The following is a 22716-nucleotide window of genomic DNA, read 5'->3' on the forward strand; positions in this document are numbered from 1 at the left end:
ATAGGGATAGATGTATCCCTGACCTATGACTATGGGCCACAACCATAACATGACATTCGTAAAGGGCTGTTGCAAGGCCAAAAGGTTAACTCAAATAGTCAGCTCCTACTATAAAGCATATGTACTTCTTTGGGCCTGGTTGAGTGGCAGATGAACATAAAGTTCCTGGATAATCCATGAGATACAGGGCCAGAACTTATTTGAGAGTCAAAAATTGAATTTCTTCTTTCTGAGACATGAATTCGACAACCCGAGGTCCTGAATCTACCTCAGGCATTAATCCTTCTAGGAAACTACTAAGTACTGCGTGCAGAATACCATCCCCGGCTACACTTTAGGCACTACCTCAATTGCATTCTTGGTGAGCAACAAAGGGCCTCATTGGAGAGGATAGTATATATGGGTGAACCACAGATGTCTATGTGTAAACTAGGAGATGTTAGGAGGTGTCCAGAGAAGGATGGGCACAGCCACTTGAACAAATTATAGGACCCATACTGGTAGGCAAAGTTTAATCTGTTGTAGAACTTATGTGAGTGTCAAAATGTTTCCGGATCCAGTCTGATTAGGAATCTGCGGTTAGATGTATCCATCAGAAGGTGCCTATTTTTAAACCTCATTGCAGGCTCCTGCAGTTCAGTGTCAATTAGTAGCTCTTTTGTCAGCCTCCTAGTGTTTAACCAATTCCATGAGTTAATTGTGGAATATTTGAGAGCCAGAAGAGTAAGACTTATTGTGTACCTGGACGCCATCCTACAGATAAACCACTGTCCTCAGCCCCTGGTATCCCACGTGAACGTTGTGGTGCATGTGCACCATAACTTCGGGTTTGTCGTCAACCGGGACAAGTGTGAGTTTAAAAGCCTTGAGACCATAACCTTCCTGGTGTTTGGTATTGACTCAGTTCAGCAATACTGCAGCTGCCACAAAAGTGAATAACTAATAATTGAAGGGAACTCAGGAAACACATATTGAGAGAGCAGATATTGCAGACACATCTCGGGCAGATCATGGGGCTAATATCTTCTTCCCTCCAGGTGATTTTTCCAGGATTCCTTGCACTACAGATCCGTTCAAAGACTCATGATCAATCAACTGAAGATCGATGGTTGAATCATATGTAAGTCTGGAACAGGAGAGCTATCTTCTGGTTCACTACCGATCCTTTCATCAATTTGAATGCCAACCCACTGAGCTTGGCAGTCTGCAGCAGGGATTCATTGTTAAAGATTATATTGTTGCCATGGCAAGTGCTATACATGGTATTTAACAGAATAATGTGTTGGAATTAAATGGAAACAATGAAAAATATTAACCCCTTTGATGCTCATGACGAGCTCAGCTCGTCATGAGGCACGGTTGAGCTGTGCTCATGACGAGCTGAGCTCGTCATGAACAATGGGAATAACTCGGGACCCAGCACAGGAGGGGAAAACCATCAGCAGCGATGGTGTTAACACACGCTAAAGGAAAATACCTACAAATGTACATGTGTGTTATAAAGTGCCAGTATTCATCACAAGGCTGATTAAAAAGACTGCATAGGGATCAAGGTGATAAGTAAAATTTAAGGAAGATGCATTATTTGTAATGTGTCTAATGTTGCAGATGAACAGGAAAGTAGGTGAAGGACAAAAGTCTGGAATGCATTATTTTGCATAGATGGAAGGAGCAAGTAAGAGAGAAAAGCCCTACATAACTGAGAAAGTACAAAGGGAAGTAGAAATCTGGTTTAAAGTTTACACTGAGGGTTTAAAATGATGAGGACCTTTGCAACTGCTCATATTGCTCCATGTAACCACTAAAAGGAACATCAGCATCAAAGGATATGATCTTTTCACATAAATGGCATTTTCAGATGTTTAGGAGGAAGGGACTGGTGTTAGGGAAAGTTCTTGCTCTTCTGTTTCCTACTACCATCCAGAAGGAAAAGATTTGGCTCTTCAGAAAGATTAACACCTCATTTGGAACAGGAGGTAGCCAATGCATTTGAGACAAGATCTTGCAACTGGTACCAGAGTAAAAGTACCTTTGTTTACTAATAGAAACCAGCTTCAGTCTCCGCAGGACCAAATGCAATATTGGCCAGCGGCACATAGCAACTGTTGGGAATATTTAACGTAGACAGAATAGAGTGCATGGCAGACCTTATAGACACTATCCTGCACACCCTCTCAATAAGTACCAGGAAGCACGGTTGGTCTTGGCCAGTGCTGCAAAAATAATTGGAAAATGGGATCCTATTTGGATGACACACATGAGGAATAGTCCTGTAGAAAAAGACAGCCTGGCTTTGGGCTTTGTATTATCTGTAGAAAGGTGGACCGAGTAAAAAGTGAACTGCAACTTAGTTGTCAAAGCAAAGCTGTTAAAATCTAGTAGAAGCAGGTAAACTCACCTGTAAAAACATATTGACTTCCTCAAGTTTCTGTCGAATCTCCTGTCTAGCACGTTCTTCAATTTCTCTTTTGTACTGCCCCATCTGGTTGTGATCAGTCATGTTTGTCTCAACGTGACGCTTTAGGTTTGCAACCTCTTCCTCCAACTGCCTTTTGCTCTTTTCTAGTCGGTCATGATTCTTGTGCAGAATTTTAACTGATGACAACTGTTCTCTTAGGTCTCGGTTCATGGATTCTAACTGAATGCACTTCGCTGATTCCATTTCTAAATTCTGGGAAAGGTCATCGATCTAGGTTACAAAAAAGATGTGTTAAAGATTTATATTATATTAGAGGTAAAAGTAATATTTTTTTACAGTGTTTCCCAAAGTACATGTGAATACCTACAGTTTATGCTTATTATTCAGAGTTACAATCCTACTGTTTGGTAGATTATCACCCTTTAAAATGGTTCACCTATAAATGGACACACGCAATAGACACATCTCTTATCACTGTTGCAATGTAATGAAAAGCCATTGCTCCCATTCGGGGGTCTTCAATCCAAAAGCACAGAATGAAGGAGAGGGAGAGCAGTGTTGCAATTTGTGCAGAATCTAAAACACCACCACTTGCAGGCCATATCACCAATATACTTTGACCAGGGTCTCACAAATAGATCAGGAGCACAAATAAGGACAACAGAAACACAGATGAACAAAGTTCAAACTCAATGCATTCACTGCAAACGAGGTGAAATACAGAGCTGTAGCTGCGACAACACTTCAAAACTGGAAGTCCATGGGGTCTTTCAGTATACTTTTGAACATCTTTGAATGGTTAGAAGTTACGATGCAGCTTCACATGCTGCAGGGTTAAGCACTGTGTCAACCATACAAGGAGGAAGTTCTCGATTATCAAGCAAAGTGGTATTTTACAGTAAGGATATAAGCGAGTGACATTAAAAAACATAAAAATGCTTTAAATGTATCAATAGATGAAAAAAAGTTTCAAGACCCTGCTCTTCAATTAACTGCCACCATGGTGCAGAGATATCAGCAAGACCCTGAGATGGACACTGAAGAGATTTGTTTTAAAGAGCTAAATGTGCTGTAGTATCAGTCACACTCTAGGTTTTTCAAACTAGCAAAAGGAATGGGACACAATCCATAATAAACATATATCCACAAATATGCTCAAATTCTAGTTGTCTTGCATCTTAAAGCCCTATGCTCTCTTATAGGTACATTACTATGCAGTTAAAAGGCAGAAGACAAGTTTGGCAGAGCCACCATGCTAAATCCCACAGTGGCCTTTTGGAACCAACTCAAAAGAACACAATCAAGGGAGTTGAGCCTATGCCACGGGAAAACAAGCATTTGCAAAGCTAATAGGTCTCACCTATGCCAGGGTCTTTTACCCATGTTGTAGTGCAGTGTCACTGGTGTGCAGCAAGGCTAAAATATAGAAAAAAGTGTGATGATGCAGACAGTGCTGGCCGTGCGGATGGAGGGTTGGAAGTGGGGAGCACAGACAACGGGAGGGAGGAAAAGTGATGGTAAAACAAGCATTTGCAATGCACTGGGTCTCGCATCTATGTGAGTTTAAGCTATTGGCATTGTAAGTGACAATGCCTTTTATTTATGTTTTAAAAACCAAAACATAAATAAAAGGCATTGTCAATTACAATGCCAATAGCTTAAACTCGCGTAAATGCGAGACCTGTTGCATTGCATATGCTTGTTTTTCGTTTTTGTTGCATGCTTTTCCTTGGCAGGGGAGCGAGGAGGGGGGAGGGGCTGGGCTGTAAATCCACACTCGTTGGCCGGTGCTGTGTAGAAACAAAAGGCTATGTTGAAGCACGGTGCTCACCTCGGCTTCTTAAATCTAAATTGAAAGCGGCACAGTTTATAAATAAAGGCCCTAAAAATAATGAAGTAAAACTATCACAAAATGTGCCGCATAATGTCGGAAAATGTGCGTTGTGTTACTGCATAATCTACTCAACCCTGCCAAATAATTTGACCCTCCCCCGCTGCATAATGCCAGTTGCCCTGGTTTTAAGGCATGAGCAAAGTGAGCCCAGGCCCCCCTCATACAGCTAGCTCTGTTCTGCAGTCTTGCCTTGATGAGCTAGAATAATTTTTAAAAATATTATTTTAAACAGAGTTTTCCTTTAATTTAATTTTAATGTGAGTGATATGTTGGAGTCTATTTCAGACATTTTGCAAAGAAATGTTTTTGGTTTTCAACACTATGCAACATCCATAAATAAAACGTTTCTTTTAGATAAAACCAGACGTCACAGACGAGAAATAGGTGGGGGTTACAAAGACTATTTGCAATAATATTAGTGAGCTGCTGCTGTATATTTTAAAACTGAAAACACATCACTGTTCTTAAATAATAAATGTAAACACATTTAGAATATGGGTCTGTGTGCCTGTGCACTTTCAGTGACCTGGCCAAAGAGGGCACTAAAGAGATGAAACTGGATCACGAATCCGAACATGGGCCCCCAAATTACATTTGGCCCAAGGCCCCCGAAATTCTTAAGATGTCCCTGGGCTGTCCTGTGCTCCTTTACTCTTATGATTGTGGCGAGAAAGCACAGGAGAACAATAAGAGCTACCCGGCGGACCAAGGGATGGTTGTAAGAAAGTGGCTGTATATATACTGGACCACATTGATGTGTGCCATGTCGACTCTCTGTGTAATTCTGTACTTAGACACTCAGCCTGCAAAGGCAGTGTGTGGGTGTCAGGGTACAGGGCCCCTAAGGGTGGCACAATAAGTGCTGCAGCCCTTAGGGGTATTCTCAGGTCACCATGCCCTGGGTACCTAGGGTACCATTTACTTGGGGCAGAGAGGTGGCCAGAGTTGCCAATTGTGTTTTAGTTTCAACACAGTTTTAGGGAAGGAACACAGGCCCTGGGCACCTGGTTGGCAGGAGGCCAGGGCAGACTCAATCAAAGCACATCAGCAATTTAGAAAAAAATGGGGGCATACCTATGCAAGAAAGATGGCACTTTCTCACAATGGCTGGCTGGCATAGCAGTGGGTGAAGGGAGCAGGTGCAGTGTGACAGGCGAGCCTGGTTAACAGTGACAGCTATGGGAGAAGAGGGGTAGGGTGATTGGTTAGGAACTTGGCATAACCCTGGAAGTGCAGCACAGTGGTAAGTGACTGGCACAAGAGCAGCTGAACAGCAATAGTGTGACTAGCACAGTAATCCAGAACAGCCAGGTGGTACTATGGAGGGACTAACAAGCCGATTATAGAATCAGACGCATGTATTCATGAACGACAAAGACAGAAGCCAACGATCCAGGGACACTCAGCACTTCTGACAATTTTTAATGGCACCGTACAGATAAACACAGCAGGTTAGCCATCTTTTTAATGGAAGACAGACTTTTAAGGTGACAGTGCCAGCAATTCTCAACAGGTCAGCCATACTTCTAACAGAACCACATTGGAATACTCCACAGATTTGCCAGGCTTTTAATGGGACAATATTAGCCCCAGTAAGTATGAAGAGGTTTTCTCTAAGGCAGTGAGTACCAGCATATCCCTTTTGTTCCCCTTTTCTAACAAAGCCTCTTAAGAGCGTGCAAATATTTTGCGAGGACTGAAAAGTTATCCAAAAAAACTAAACAAAGGAGGGAATGGACAAAGCATCACTTCCTCAAACAAGCATTACAAATGCAATAGGTCTTCACTTTTATTAAGTTAAAGCCATTTGCTTAGCTATACAATACCATTAGCAAAGCAAATGGCTTTAACTTAATACCTTAATCAAAGGCGAGACCTATTGCATTTTAAATGCTTGCTTGATATGCACTGTCTTAGCTAGAGCCAGGTTTTGAGATCTCGAGTTTTAGGTAGGGTTGTAAAATTCTAGTTTGGAAGGTAGAATTGCTGGGCCTGTTTGGTAGAGTGCCTGGGTAAGTGGTAGATACGTTTACATGTTGCTCTTTTTTTGCATTGGCAGCCTGTGAAGAGATTTTAAGCAAGCAAAGGCAGAGCAAAATCTATCTTTGTTGCATTTTAGTCTGATACTTGCAGTTCTTCACAAAACATTCAATATAAATATACACCCTTGCTAAATATAAGATCACATAATAAACTTCAGGTCTTGCAGCAGTATAACTTTACACACAATCTGAACATTAAATGCATCTCCCTTTGGCTCTAATCTGTAATTAACCTTTTCAACGAATGCCTCACCCCTGAAATTCCTTCCAGTCACTCTGCTGCTTTGTGGACATGTCTATGTTATATAGCCAATATATGCACGCATATGTAATATGTAAAATATAACAAAAATTGGTGGGGAGGAGTTAGATTTTGGGCTGGGTGGACTCGGCCTCTTGGGTCAGTATATTGAGGAATCACACTGAACTGAGGCTGGGATGGAATCCACCGCCATATTCCCTGATCCACCCACTTCAGGACCTAGAACGGATCCTCCTTGCAGTCACTCAATGAGGGACCCACAAAGTACTTTGTCACTGTGTTTTAAGATTACCGGGGAAGGATTTTTGTCTTGCTTTCTATTCGCTGCGTTTTCTAGTTTTCCCGGTCTTCCTCACAAAAAGTGACACAATTCATTAAACAAAATAGCGCCTTGGGTGAATTGGTAAAAACTGATACCAAACATGTACAAGCATGATTGCCTTCCTGGGTACACAATTCACAGGTAAGCCCAACCTTCAACACAGCACTAGACACTGACAGCAGGGATAGGACACCACTCCCTCCTGGACAAACACACACCTTTGGAACTGAGAGCGCTGCGAAGCCTAGTAATCGGCAGGCTAACCACTACATATCATTTCACACACCTGCTTCAGATAGAAAGTGCAGCATAAAGTGCGTGAGGTGCCGGTAGGATCGCTCAGTGAGTTATTGAAACGTGAGGAGTTAGATTTTGGGCCGGGTGGACTCGGCCTCTTGGGTCAGTATATTGAGTAATACTAAACCTTGATGTTTTACATCTCTTATAATTGGCACAGGTCCCTACAAAGTTCTATGTAAGAATAATTGTCACTGTTGTTGTTATTGAATAACAATAATAATATTAATGCCAATGTTATGATTGCTATTAAGTCAGACAGCATTCTCAAAGTCCGGTTTCCTTTTACTATTGGACAGCTCGCTCCCAATGCAAGAAATACAGGAGCCAGGGGGGGGGGGGGGGGGGGGGGGGAGGGGGCGGGGGGGGGGGGACACGTTTGGGTTAAGGTGTGCGGAAGGGGGTGAAGAGACAAGGGGAGGGCAAAGAACGGAAGAGAGGCGTGGGCAGAGAAAGCACTTGTTAGTAGTACTGGGAGAGAACATGGTTTCCTGAGAAATGCGCAATGAAGGAAAGGTGTTTTACTACAGACCTCTCCAGTCTGGGAGTCTTTCTACTTGGAATACACTGCTTCCTTTCCCTTCAGGAGAACATAAACAATGGGAAAAATGTGTAGGAGAACAGTAGGAAGCGTGGCGAAGGTGAAACCGTACAATTAGGATGCTGCAAACTGTGACAGGAGAACTGTGCTTTGGTGGCAAGGGGAGGGCACGCGCCACTGCAGGCGTGCTTCCACTGCTCGGAGGAGGTAGTGCCAGCAGTGCCACAGTGGAGGCGCAAGCTACAGACGGACGCACCAGAACCAGATGCCAGGGTCGACGGTGCGCATTCCAGCAGGGCTAAGTGTGCAGAGAGGAGAGTGTCTATGACGTGGGCACAAGAATGGCGAAAGGGCTACAAGTTATTCCACAAATATTGTGTACGAGTTGTAGTCAAACACCTCAGTCATTAGAAACGCTGCGTATAAAACAAGACTGCGAGCCCAACGCCAAGTGTGGTGAAAAAGATGGGGACGGACCAGTTAAAGGAGACAGTATCACGCCGCATGTGAAAGATCCAGTCCCGGTGGTCGGGGCCAAAAGTTGACAGGGCAGCAACAAGGAGGAACTAAAAAGCCTCCTTAACAATAGCATGCCAGCGTTTAGCCTAAGCTATGACACGAGGCAATGGGAAGAGGGAGCGGGGCTTTAAGTCCCCTTCCTCAACCGTATTGATTTCAAGAAGCTCTCGAATGCCGAGAGCAGCGCATGCGCGCTGCTATTACTAGCCGAGACCTAAAAACAACATAGCTTGATTTCCAACAAAAATACAATTTTTGCAAAGCCTTTCCGTTTTCACTTGGTAACTGCTTCAAGAACAAATCCAACAGAGAAACCTCAGTGATGCAAATAACATTCTCATAAGAACTTTTTCAGAAGGAGAAAACTCATTCAAAGTTAAAAATTGGGGAATTTTTTTTACAGATAATGGACCTGATGCACAAGGGAGAAGGAAAATGCTACTTACCACTATGTATCAGTTCTTGGCATGTAGAGCTGCAGAGTTGTACACTTAGCATTAGATCGCCACCTGGTGTTGGGCTTGGATGATTGCAAGTTGTTGTCTTCTTGGAAGAAGTCTTTGTAGTCACGAGATAGGTGACTCCTCCCTTGGACAATAGTGCGCATGGGCATCGACTCCATCCTTAGATTATTTTTCGCCATGTTGGGAAATGATTGAGTAAGTAGAAGTAAAGAAAAGATGTCCATGCGTGTGCATCTAAGTAAGATAAAACTGGAACAGATACAGGTCCGGAGGAGGCGGGAGGGCGTGTACAACTCTGCAGCTCTACATGCCAAGAACAGATGCATACTGGTAAGTAGCATTTTCCATTCGAGGCATATGAGCTGCAGATTGTACACTTAGCATCGATTGTGCAGCAGTGTCTCCCCTAGCGGTGGTCACCTGTATCTGTTGCAGTAGTTTGCAAGAGAGTTTTAAGGACAGCTTGGCCTACTGCAGCTTGCTGCTTGGCTTGCACATCAACACAGTAGTGTTTAGTGAAGGTGTGTGTTGTAGACTATGTTGCTGCTTTGCATATGTCCTCTAGGGGGATATTTCCTAAGAAAGCCATAGAGGCTCCTAGTTTCCGTGTTGAGTGCGCTCTAGGAGGAACTGTTAATGTAAGTTTTGCTTTTTGATAGCATATTTGTATACATTTTACAATCCAAGTTGCAATGCCACCTTTAGAGATGGGGCTGCCTTTATGAGGTGGGGAGAAAGACACACACAGTTGGGTTTTCTCCCGAAAAGATTTAGTCCTATCTATAAAGTAGAGAAGAGCTCTTTTAACATCTAATGTGTGTAGAGCTCTTTCTGCCACAGAGTCAGAGTTTTGGAAAAACACAGGTAACTCTACAGATTGGTTTAAATGAAAAGGACTAATGACTTTTGGAAGGAATTTTGGATTAGTTCTTGGAACCACTTTATTACGGTGTAGTTGTAAAAATGGTTCTTGTATTGTGAAAGCTTGTATCTCACTTACACTTCTAAGAGAAGTGATACCAATACGAAAATCTGTTTTCCACGTGACAAATTGCAGTTCACATTTATGTAAAGGCTCAAAAGGGGGTCCCATTAGCCTTGTAAGAGCAACGTTTAGGTTCCATACTGGAGAAGGTGGCAACCTGGAAGGATTCTTTTTAATCCTTCCATAAAAGCTTTAATGAAAAGAGACAGATGTTGTCTGTTTTGTAAATATGCTGCAATTGCTGCAAGGTGCAGGTGTATGGATGAATATGCCAAGTTACACCTTTGTAAATGTAAAAGGTAACAAATGATATTCTGGATGGAAGCATCTAGGGGGTCAATTTGGTTATTGTTGCAATAAATGGCAAATCTCTTCCATTTAGCAGCATAACAAGCTCTCGTAGTAAGTCTCCTGGCCTCCCTAATCATGTTCATACAGCCTGGTGGTAGGTTAAGATAACCAAAATCTAAGACCTCAGGAGCCAGATCGCCAAATTCAGTTCAGTTGGGTCTGGATGTCGGATGTCTCCATGGTTCTGCGTGAGCAGGGATGGAGAAAGTCGTAATTTTTTGTGTGGAACTAGAGATAGTTCTAGCAGTGTGGTGAACCATGGTTGGCGTGCCCATGTGGGAACTACTAGGATTAGTGTGAGAGACTGTTGTCTGAGCTTGCGCACTAACGGTATTAGTGGCAGTGGCGGAAAAGCGTACGCAAATCTGCCTGACCAGTTCATCCATATCGCATTGCCTTTGGACAGCGGGTGTGGAAATCTGGTGGCGAAGGTTGGGCATTTTGCGTTTTCGTGTGTGGCGAACAGATCTTTGTCTGGATGACCCCACTTGCGAAAGAATGGTTGAAGAACCTGAGGATGTAGTTCCCATTTGTGAATTTGTTGCGCCTGCCAACTTAACAGATCTGCTATCTGATTGTGAGCTCCTGGAAGGTGCTCTGCCAACAGATATATATTTTGTGGAATGGCCCATCTCCAAATGTTCTGTGCGAGCTGGGACAGTTGTAGAGAGTGTTTTTGTATATAATACATGGCTGTCATGCTGTCTGTCCGGATCAAGACAGCTTTGTTCTGTACTTGCACTTAGAATGTTTTGAGTGCTAAGAATATTGCGAGCAGCTCTAGATGGTTGATATGGAACAATTTTTGTTGACTGTTCCATTGTCCTTGAGTTGTATGATGTAGGAGATGGGCTTCCCATCCTGTGAGGGATGTGTCTGCTGTGAGCACTAGTTGAGGAACGGCTGCCCTTTTGTCAAGTTTTTGGTGTTCCACCACTGCAGAGAGCGATGTGTGCGGCTGTCTACCAACACCAGGTCTGTTAGTTGACCTTGAGCCTGGTTCCACTGCTGTGCTAGGCATTCCTGTAACGGATGCATCTGCAGTTTTGCATGTGGTACTATGAAGATGCAAGATGCCATCATGCCTATTAGTCTCATGAACACTCTGGCTTGCAGAGCTTGTTGCTTTTGAAAGACTGTGACTAAGGCTTGAATGCTCTGTATCCTTGCTGGACTGGGATACGCTACGCTAGAGCTGTAGACATATTTATTGTAGCCCCTAGATACTGATGTATGTGAGAGGGCAACATTTGAATTGTCTGTTGTGGGTGTTGGACACACTGATTGAATGACTTGGCTTTTATGAGCCAATAGTCTAGATAAGGGAAGACATGTATTTGTTGTTTTCTGAGAAGTGCTGCTACTACTGCTAGGCACTTTGTGAATACTCGTGGTGCCAATGTCACTCCGAATGGAAGGACTTTGAACTGATAATGTTGTCCTTCTAGTACAAACCTTAGATACTTCCTGTGAGCAGGATGTATAGGAATGTGGAAGTAGGCGTCCTTTAGGTCTAGTGTTGTGAGAAAATCGCCTTGTTGCAGCAGTGGGAGCACTTGTTGTAAAGTGCTCATATGAAAATGTTCTGATTGTATGTAATGATTGAGGGGCCTGAGGTCGAGAATTGGTCTTAGTGTCCCGTCCTTCTTGGGAATTAGAAAGTACAGCGAGTAAACCCCTGTTCCTTGTTCTTGTAATGGAACTACTTGTATAGCGTCCTTTTGTAGAAGTGACAGAACTTCTTGTTTGAGCAGAGTAAGGTGTTCTGTAGACATTGGACGCTGCATGGGTGGTATGTGTGGAGGGGTTGCTGTAAGTTCTATAACCATACTGGATAATCTGTCGTACCCACTTGTCTGTTGTGATGGAGTTCCAGACAGGCAGGAATTGCGTTGATGTGCCCCCCACAGGAGTGGAATGCTGTTGGGGGAGCAGAGGGAAGTCACTGTTTTGAGGTGGAAGAGGTTCGATTACTGTTGTTACCTCGACCACTTCCTTTATTGTTGTTACCTCTATATCCTCCTCTAAAATATCCCTTGCTAGAGGATGTTTGTGTGTTAGATTTGAAGGATTTTGTGTTATCTGCACCAGTTTGTTTGGAGCCCCCTCTTCTAGTTTGTGTGGACTGTAAAGCTCCCATAGATTTGGCAGTGTCTGTATCCTTTTTTATCTTCTCAAGTGCTGTGTCTACTTCTGGACCAAATAATTGGTTTTGATTAAATGGCTGATTTAAAATGGTAGTTTGCACTTCCTGTTTATATCCTGAAATGCGTAGCCACGCATGTCTTCTAAGTAGGACAATGGTATTTACGCCCTAGATGCAGTATCCGCTACATCTAGTGCACACTTGATTGAGGCATTAGAAATAAGCTTTTCTTCCTGTATGAGGTCAGTTGCTTGTGCCTTATATTGGTCAGGTAGATGTTCTAGCAGTTTTTCTAACTAACCATAATGATCCCTATCATATCGTGAAGAAGTTGCGGAAAATAAGAGCAACGAAACATGTTGGCACCTATGACCCACCTGAGACTGCATATGGTGTGAGTCATTTTTAACTTGGGAGGATTCACAGCCCAGAATAAAACTAGAGGGGCCAGTGAACTCTTTCATTTTAACTGTGTGAGATTCACGTTTTCTTTCTCACTGGGGGAGTTTGTGTTTTTGTGTTAAATGTGCACACAAATATAGTAAGGGTAAAACGTTAACCCGCTATGATCAGAATAATCAGCAGACCGTGGGTCTGATAGCGAGAAGAAACACTGTTATATGTTGTTGGTCTTTTTCTGGTGTTTTTTTCCCTTTTCCCACTGTTATGAGAGTGAGTAACCAATGATGATAATTGGGATCACTGACAATTACTAGTCAGATAACCCGATTGGCGGTTCTTCCGTAAGGTGCTCACTCTCTTTTACACACTTTTTCCCACGAATACTGTGTGGTGGGTGATGGTACGGCGATAGATTGGTTGGTTGTAGTGCGAGTACCATGCTATTCCCAGCCTGGGCCGAGGACAAGGCATTGTGAGGAAGCGAGCAGAGCAGCCAACCCAGCTAAGCAACGGCCCACAGCGGCTCAACACAAGCGCTCGTAACCCGGAACAACAGCTACTGTGCTGGTACACAAGCAAGGGCAAAGCAAAGAAAAAAGTGCTTACAAGCCCAAATAACATGTGCCGTGTAACAACGGAAGTGAAGGGACAAGTCGCCATGGGAGGTTACAAAAGAAGACAAGGAGGCCCTAAGGAGGGACTAACAAGACTATTACTGAATCAGAAGCGTGTATTCATGAACGGCAAAGACAGAAACCAATTACAAATATGGTCAGAGAGTGGGCAGGTCTTATCTTCCATACTCTACTCCAGCAGAATGCCAGAGCAGAGCATGTGCGCTGACTCAGGCTCACCCTCAAAAAGCAGCAGGACATGGCCATCCCTGCTGAGTGTCACACATAGAGGGTTAAGGTCAAGAAAATAAACCCCCCCCCTGGGCAGAACTCATTAATCCAACTTCCAATACGTACACACATTTGTACTGTCAATATCACCAAAACATAAATTCTAATATCTGTGCACAGTGTTGGCCAAAAATATTTCAGCAGGTTAATATATATTCTTTTCTTGAAAACACAATATAAATAGTTTCATTACATTAAAAACCACAATTTATAAAATACAGGTAAAAAGAGGTATAAAAAACAGATTTCATTTTGAGTTTACTCAGAATTCATCAAAAGACAAAATATTCTATAATCAATAGACCCTCATTAGACAAACAACACAGCTGGCGAATATAAAAGACAATTTATCCTGTCATCACAGGACTACCAGTCTGTACTAGATAATTTGTTGAATTGGAGTATTTTGTATTTGATTCTCATAAATTAACATATGTCCCAAAGATCTGGTGTATCAATCTTGTAAAGCATCATGGTTGCTATTACTCCGTTGAATTGCTGCTAAAATTAGACAGCAGTGGCCAGAGTATATCTGCGTATTTTAGAATCCAGAAACCTATTTTGAAAACTTCGGTAGAGGAGTTTCCTCCATCTACAACTGGTCCGGTGGAGTTGAGATTTTAACAAGTTACTGTACCCTTCTACACAATATCTGTGTGACAGTTGTCCAACGTTGCTGCAAAGTCATTCCTGTGCCCTGGGCACCCTCCAAACGTTTTGCTGATTGATACTGGTGGTAACTGATTTTGACTGACTCTCGGCTCTGCCTAACCAGGCCCAGAGCCAGTGCTATGTTGAAAGAGACACATTAGAATATAGTTAAGACACCTACATACACTATGGTACACAATGGTGTGGTGGGGTACCCCAGTGATTGGCATGACCTCCTCTATAGGCCTCTAGTATATAATAGGGCAGGGGGATTGGAACTACCTAGAAGTCCCAAGTACCCTGGGGCATGGCAGTTTAGAGGCCAGCAGCCTTTTTCTGCACTTGCATGTGTGCACTGCTGAAGCCTGAGGTCAGTTTCAAACCAGCCTTGGATGCCAGGACTGCTTTAAAAAGTTAAATTGTGCCCAAACTCGACTTTGGTATTTGGGGCACTAAACAATGGATAACCTACAATGTTTTGGCATATTAGGGACACCCATGGTCTCCCCTAGGTATCCCAGGGGTGAGGGGTCATGTATTTGTAAGGTACACCTTTATAAAATAAGTTTTTATATGCCTGGGTAAAGTGAAATATCACATTTCACTCCCCACATTGTGGTAAAGTGCTGCTCAAATTAGACTTTGAGCTAGGAGCACTGTAAAGGGAGAATCTGCAATATTTCTACAGATTCAGAACCCTAAAGTCTCCCCTAGTTGCACATGGGATGGGGTTCCTGTAGATATAAGGCAAGTACTTATAAAATATGTTTTTTAAGTCCTGGTGCTGGAAAAATGTCCCAAGACATTTTTCACATTGCAAAAACCCTGTTACATAGGGTAACCTGGTAGAAGGTTATTGATTAATAACTATTGATAGGAGATTGCAAATCCCCGGTTACAAAGGGTAACATGGTAGAAAGTTATTGATTAATCTTGATAGGAGAGGGATAAAAATGCCATTCAAAGACTACCCAGAATAGTATTATAAATCCAACAATATCATATTGTTAAATTTCTCCTAAAGCGTACATACAAGAAGTTATAAGACTTTCTTGTTTGTAGGTTCAAATTCAGCCTTCCAGTGGTCTGCCCTGATTGGCACCTTGAAGAGGTGATAAAGAGCCCCTGGGGTTAACTGGCTTTGCTGGCAGGGCAATGCGCTTTTCCATATGAGTGCCTGGCTAGGGGGAGGGGTCGTAAACTATGCTCTTCAAAGGGGAGATCAGAGACCATTGTCAGCTACAGCTCTGAACGTCCCACCTTAGGCAGATGGTAGGATTAATGAAGGTATGAGCAGATGCAGGTGGGGAGAGTCTAAGTAAATTAGCCATCCTAGGGGTGTGTTTAGCCAGCTCTTAGTTCCTTGCTGGAAAATCAGCCATTATGGATTTGGAAGATTTGATGCACTCTGGGACAAAATAATGCCACACTCTACCGGATGTAGTCATAACGTTGAGGAGTTACCCTGCTCCCATTGGTCTGAAGTGACCTCATGCATGACCCAGAGAACTTGGAATAAGTATTGCAAACCCCTCCAGATCTGCTACTTGAAACTGAAGAGAATAAGAAGGTTTTGTCTGCGCTGAAGATTTTGAAATGCATTTCCAAAGGCCAGGACACCGAGTTTGTGCCTTTTTGCACCAATGGAAACTGCAGTCCTGTGGATCAAACCTGCTTCAAAAGGACTAAAGAGTGGACTCCCTGCAAGTTACAGGTTAACAGAACTCACCTGGACATCCCCACAAAGAATTCCCAGCCTGGAGTACCAGTGGATTAGTAAGGGTTTTGTTCAAGTGAATTGCAGAATTGAAGTTTCACACTTTCAAGGACCCTCTTGGAGATTCCAGAACCTTGGATTGTGTGTTGGATACTTTGTGACCCGCAAGCAGAACTTCAGGAACGAGTTCTAACTGGACCCATGCCTGCCGGGATAAGGCGGCACAACACAGTGGTGAGATTCTCTAGAACAATTTCAAAGGTGTGTCCCTGTCAGAGAAAACAAAATGACTAAAAGGGGCACTGTTGGTCCCAAGCACCAGAAAGTGACTAATCTTTAAAAAAACATATCTCTGGTTTCCTACAGTGGATTGTTTTCGTTTTGGTGTCATTTGAAAGATAAAAATATTACCTATTTTTATAAATTGGTGTTGGATTTTTATTGTGTGTGTGTCTTAATTATTTACTGAAATGGTGTTTCTAAATGCTTTACATACCTGTCTTTGAAGTTAAGCTTGTCTGCTCACAGCCAAGCTACCAAGGGTTGAGCATAGGAATCATTTTCTAAGACCTATGCTGAGTCCTACAATGTGTTAGTGGCCTTATTGCCAGTGGTAGTCCTACATTTGCCCCTAACCAATAACCCACTTTCCAACATTTGGTGCTCAGCAGTGTGGATGTGGACTTGTGTTTAAAAGTACACCTTTCAGTAAAGTGAATTAAGATTATAAAAATCCTCTAAATTGCCTTAGAACAAAACTTTTGAGATTGATTTTTAGAATTTGGACTATACTGTTTTTAATCCATTGTTTTGATTTTTCCAAATTGTTCTAAGTCTGTTGTGCTTAGTTTTTGTGACTTAAAACTAGGGAACCAAGGCACTAAACCTGGCTAAATGGCCCAGTTCAAGATGGCTGATCTTAGGGTACAATGTAGGCTTAGGGGGTGCCTGCTTCCAAGAAGCTTAGGAAGGCAGGGTTGCTTGAGTCCCTAAAGTCCTGGGCCAGGGCAGCTGAAGAGAACCCAGGGGGGTGGGAAGATGTTCCCCCCCAACCTCGTCCAAGTGAGGGGTGAGGATGAGACCTCTTCCATTGTGACTAGTGTTAGCCAAGTAAATCAAGGTGGTTGTGGGAGTGGGGAAGGGTCCCTTACTCCGCTATCTCTACTGTCCCTTGCAGAGAGACAGCTTCAGGCTCAATTAGAGTTGATTGCCTTGGAGAAGGAGAAATTCGAATTGGCTAAGAGAAAATGGGAGAGAGAAGGAGAAGAGGAATGGTGGCAGTGAAAGTGAAGAAGATGTTGAGATGTCCAGGGGTGGTAATTTGAACCTAAACTTCCCAAGGGCATAGTGCCCAAGTACACAGAGGGGGGTGACACTGACAGGAGGCTAGGAACTTTCGAGAGGGCCCTTAAAATGAGTAGGGTCTACTCTAGGTATTGGGGTGCACTCCTGTGGGCGTTGATTCCAGTAGCTGGGCGGGATAGGCTCCTGACCCTGAAGGGAGAGGAGGCAGAATCATACCAGCAGATGAAGGCATGCTTAGTCAAGAGATTTGGTCTGACTCCAGAACAGTACAGGGTGAAGTTTAGAGGCACTCAGAAATTGAGTTCAAAGTCTTGGGTAGACTTTGAGGACGTTTCAGGATTGCACTGGATGGCTGGATTGTTGTTAACAAAGTTGACACATATGAGGGATTGTATAATTTGTTTTTGAAAGAACATATTTTGACTCATTGTGCAGAAGAGAAGTTATGCCAGTATCTAGTGGACTCTAAGCTGACAGACCCCAGAGAGTTGGGGAAATCAGCTAATGAGTGGGTGAGAACCCGGGTTTCCATTCAGCACCAGGGGAAGGACCGGAAGAAAGGAGGACAGGTCCCTTCCCAAGGAAAAGCCTAGGGAAATGAAGGTCAAAAACCTAAAGAGTCCGGCTGATGAAGACCTCGGGGCCTTGGAGAGTACTTGATGCCTACTGTGCTTTACCTGTATACTGTGGTGGAAAGTGAACACGTGCACTGGGTTAGGGTGGGATTAGAGGTGGGTAGCGGGGGGGGGAGTTTATCTGTTGGGGTACTTAGCCGGGCATGGGGATGTGGGAGGGGGGCGATTTAAGAGTTTAGGCTATATTTACATCCTGTTACATGTATGCCGTTGACAGCGTCCTCCTGCTTGTGGAGAACTGTACATATGCTATGCCTAAACTTTTAATAAAAGCAGTTGTGAAAAAAAAAACCTAAGGAGTCCTCCAAAGACCAACAAAAACCTGCACAAGGAGGGGGGCCCGAGCCAACCCAAATTGAAAGGGAAGGGGTTTCAGGGGAAACCTGGTAGGTTCTTTAATCCCTCAAAGGTGGGTAAGTGCTTTCACTGTAACCAGCCACGGCATAAGCAGGGAGATGCTGTCTGCGCCAAGAAGCTCACCCCTGAGGGACCATCCACAGGGATTGCCAGTGTCCGTGTAGGGGTGGACAGTGGTGCCCCAGAGAGGGGTAGTCAGGTGGTGGAAGCAACCTTAGTGTCCCTGGAAGGGGAAAATATTGCCACCCTTGCTGCCTTACCTCCAAACATGCACAAGTATAGCCAGAGGCCTAAAGTGAATGGGACTGAGGTTGAGGCTATCAGAGACACTGGGGCTAGTGTAACTATGGTCCTGGATGAACTGGTGCCTCCAGAGAGGTTGTTACCTGGTGAGTTTCACCAGGTGACATATGCAGACAGCACTACCAAACTCCATCCTATGGCTGTGGTGGATTTGAAATGGGGAGGTGTGACAGGCCCTATGAAGGTAGCTGTGTCTAAGGTGCTCCCAGACCAGTGTTTACTGGGCAATGATCTTGAAGCCTCTGTGTGGTCAGAGGTGGAGAGAGGACTCCATATGAAAATATGGGATCTCCCCGAGTGGGTATGTGCTGCGACGAGGACACAGACTAGCCAGAAGGAAGGGGCTGGACACTTGGACCCTTGAACAAAGGGCCAAGCATCCAAGGACAGGGGGAACAGGGCCTGGTGAGCCAGCCTAGGGAACTCTGGAGGTGCAGGAAGAATCTAACCCTGATGGGGAGGATCTGGCCTCTGAGGGAGGGACTCCATCCCTGCCAGAGATGTCAGATTTCGCAGAAACGACAAGAGCAGGTGGGCCCTTCAGAGAGGAGTTCAGTCAGGGACAGCGTGACTGTCCCACCCTTGAGGGCTTGAGGCGGATTGCTTTCAAGCAAGAGTAGGGGGATGACAGTGGGTTTCACAAACTGTACTGGGAAGATGGACTGCTTCATACCGAGGCCAGAAACCTCAAGGAGGGGGCCACCAGGAGGTTGGTGGTGCCCCAGAAGTACAGAGAGTTCATCCTGACTTTGGGTCATGATATCCCCTTGGCAGGACATTTGGGACGGACAAAGACATGGAACCGGTTGGAGAACCATTTCTACATGCCCCATATGTCTGAAAAGGTAAAGGAGTTACAGCTCCTGTGTCACCTGTCAGGCCAGTGGCAAGGCAGGGGGCAAGACAAAGGCTCCCCTAATACCACTGCCAGTGGTTGAGGTTCCTTTTTGAAAGGGTGGGGATGGACATTGTTGGTCTCCTAGACCCCCCCTACTGCATCAGGGAATAGGTACATCTTAGTGGTAGTGGACCATGCCACTAGATACCCTGAAGCAATCCCTCTGAGAACCATTGATGCTCCTGCATTGGCAAGAGCACTGCTTGGTGTGTTCACCAGATTGGGTTTCCAAAAAGAGGTGGTGTCAGATAGGGGCACAAACTTCCTGTCCAGCTATCTGACTGCTATGTGGTGTTAACTACAAGTTCATCACCCCTATCACCCACAAGCAAATGGTCTTGCGGAGAGATCCAACAAAACCCTGAAGGGCATGATAAATGGGTTGTCAGAGAAACTCCTGAGGAGATGGGATGTTCTCCCATGCTTACTGTTTGCCTACAGGGAGGTGCCAAAGAAAGGGGTTGGTTTCAGTCCCTTGGAGTTGGTGTTTGGACACCCTGTGAGGGTCTTTAGATAAGCCTCTTAAAGAAGCAAAGGACAATATGCTGGACTATGTGCTAGGTCTGAGATCTAGGATGGCAGAGTACATGTACAAGGCAAACAGGAAATTGGAGGCCAGCCTGGAGCTCATGAAGCACTGGTATGAACAAAAGGCTACTATCCCCGAGTATACCCCAGGACCATTGGTGTGGCTGTTGGAGCCTGTGGCTCCCAAGGCCCTCCATGACAAGTGGAGTGGGCCCTATCCAATCTTGGAAAAGAAGGACGAGGTTACCTATTTGGTTGACCTTGGCACCCCCAGGAACCCTCAGAGGGTCCTGCATGTGAATAGATTGAAACCCCACCATGACAGGGTAGATATTACCATGTTACTAGTCACTGATGAGGGTGTGGAGGGAGTTGTACTCTCTCCCAAATTGACAGACCAGCAGGCACAGAGACTGTAAGCAAGTGCTGGAGCAGTTTGCTGGCCCGTTCTCTTTGACCCCAGGCCTCACTGAGTGGTGTTGACAACCGTGATTTGCATACAGGTTGTTGTGGAGTGAGTCGCAGGGGTGTGTATCAATATATATATCTATATCAATATCTATGTCTATGTCTATATCTATGTCTATATATATCTATGTCTATATATATATATATATATATCTATATATATATATCTATATATATCTATATCTATATATATCTATATATATATATATATATATATATATATAGACATTTTGAACCTTTAAATTTCCCATTATGCATGCCGCGCCCACATGGGTTAGTCAACAGCATGCTGGGTATTGAAGTTCTATTTACAGCCTCTGGTGGCTTGCCCAACACTTGCCTTCATTGTTGCTTGTATATTTTTCAAACGTCATTAAAAGCCTTCCAGTAGGCTCCGTTTTGCAAAGCTGTCCGTAATTGAAAAGCAATCCGTGTGCCAAACACTTCGGCATGATTCCGTCGTGTAGACCCGTTTGAAAAATAAACCAGCAACAATGAAGGCAAGTGTTGGGCAAGCCACCAGAGGCTGTAAATAGAACTTCAATACCCAGCATGCTGTTGCCCTATGAAGAAGAGGCATGCTGCCTCGAAACGCCTCGAAACGCGTCAGGGCGTCTTTGAACAATTCCTGCCTGCTAAGCTGTTTGTGGCAAATAAAGGTTTGTTAACCCAATCATGTGGAGTGGCGTCCTCTGTGCACAGGGCAACCTGGAGAAGATGTTTATCACACGGCAGCCCGGCCGTGGGAGTGATGCACCGCCCGTGTAAAGGAATGACGGGTCTACACGACGGAATCATGCCGAAGTGTTTGGCACACGGATTGCTTTTCAATTACGGACAGCTTTGCAAAACGGAGCCTACTGGAAGGCTTTTAATGACGTTTGAAAAATAAACAAGCAACAATGAAGGCAAGTGTTGGGCAAGCCACCAGAGGCTGTAAATAGAACTTCAATACCCAGCATGCTGTTGACAAACCCATGTGTGCGCGGCATGCATAATGGGAAATTTAAAGGTTCAAAATGTGCAGCCACGCACTTACTACTTTGTTTGCCCTATGAAGAAGAGGCATGCTGCCTCGAAACGCGTCAGGGCGTCTTTGAACAATTCCTGCTTGCTAAGCTGTTTGTGGCAAATAAAGGTTTGTTAACCCAATCCTGTGGAGTGGCGTCCTCTGTGCACAGGGTAACCTGGAGAAGATATATATATCTATCCATACTAATATAATAAACAGAGAGCCCAAACCTTTGAGGCGGGTAATCTCAGGAACCAAAGCACCAATCACTACACCCAATAGAGCGTTGGAAAGGGCAGTTGCAGCAGAAGGGCATAGGCTATGCACACGCCCACCATATACATTTAAAAGGTAAAACAACCGTGCCAGCAAAGTAGTCCCTTGTGGGCGTGTCTGCATTGTGCTGTGGGCGTGTGCTGGGGGTCGTGACAAACGCTGGGGGCATGTGGTACGTTCCATCCTTCATGCCATGTCTCATATTGTGTGCTAATCCCACCCTGCTCCCTTTAAATACCCCTGCACCCCATAATCATAACCCACCCTTACTCCTTAAAATACCTCAACACCCTTAAACACTAACCCATCTTAACCCTAAAAATACCCCTGTACCCCAAAACCCAAACCTAGCCCTGAACCATATAAATACCCCTGTACCTCAAAACCCAAACCTACCCCTGAACCCTAAAAATACCCCTGTACCCGGAAACCCAAACCTAGCCCTGAACCGTAAAAATACCACTGTACCCAAAAACCCATACCTATCCCTAAACCCTAAAACTACCCCTGTACGCCATGACCCAAAACAATATCCGAACGCTTAAAATACCCAAACATCCTAAAACATATACCTCAGTACCCCAAAGCATATACCCCTATAGCCATACTTACCTTATACAAACATTAAAGAAAACATGCTTTTACCATTCATGCATTTACAAAAAATTTCGTTGTAAATGTATACGTGCTAAAAGCATATAAAATGTAATGCCATGCGTTATAATGGCATTGCGGATTCATGGTACTTTCGTGATGAAAGTATGCGGAGTGATGGTATGCGGAAAGAAAGGTGCAGAATAATGGGTGTTTTCCCTCCCCCGGTAAGTACATTGGTGGCACGGCGGCCCACATCTCCAGCAACATACTCATATTTTTTCACCACCCATTTGAAAACTGCACAGGTCTCGTTCATTGATGCAAAACTAAGCCACTGGAGTCAAGCTATCCTGGTTGAATACGGCTGATAGCCAGAAATTGGTCCTAGGATGCTTGATTCCGGTCCAGGGAAGACATGGC

General features: G+C 44.2%; 1 protein-coding gene across 1 annotated transcript in view; it reads right to left on the bottom strand.

The window, feature by feature from the left end:
- ANKRD26 (ankyrin repeat domain 26) overlaps positions 1–22716 on the bottom strand; it is a 969942-nt gene that overhangs the window by 145995 nt on the left and 801231 nt on the right. Inside the window, exon 36 of the mRNA XM_086919420.1 lies at positions 2399–2689. Within this exon, the coding sequence (XP_086775546.1) occupies positions 2399–2689 (291 nt within the window). The remainder of the gene's footprint in view (positions 1–2398; positions 2690–22716) is intronic.

This window comes from Lissotriton vulgaris, chromosome 1_1 (assembly GCF_964263255.1).
Source record: "Lissotriton vulgaris chromosome 1_1, aLisVul1.2, whole genome shotgun sequence".
Taxonomy (NCBI): domain Eukaryota; kingdom Metazoa; phylum Chordata; class Amphibia; order Caudata; family Salamandridae; genus Lissotriton; species Lissotriton vulgaris.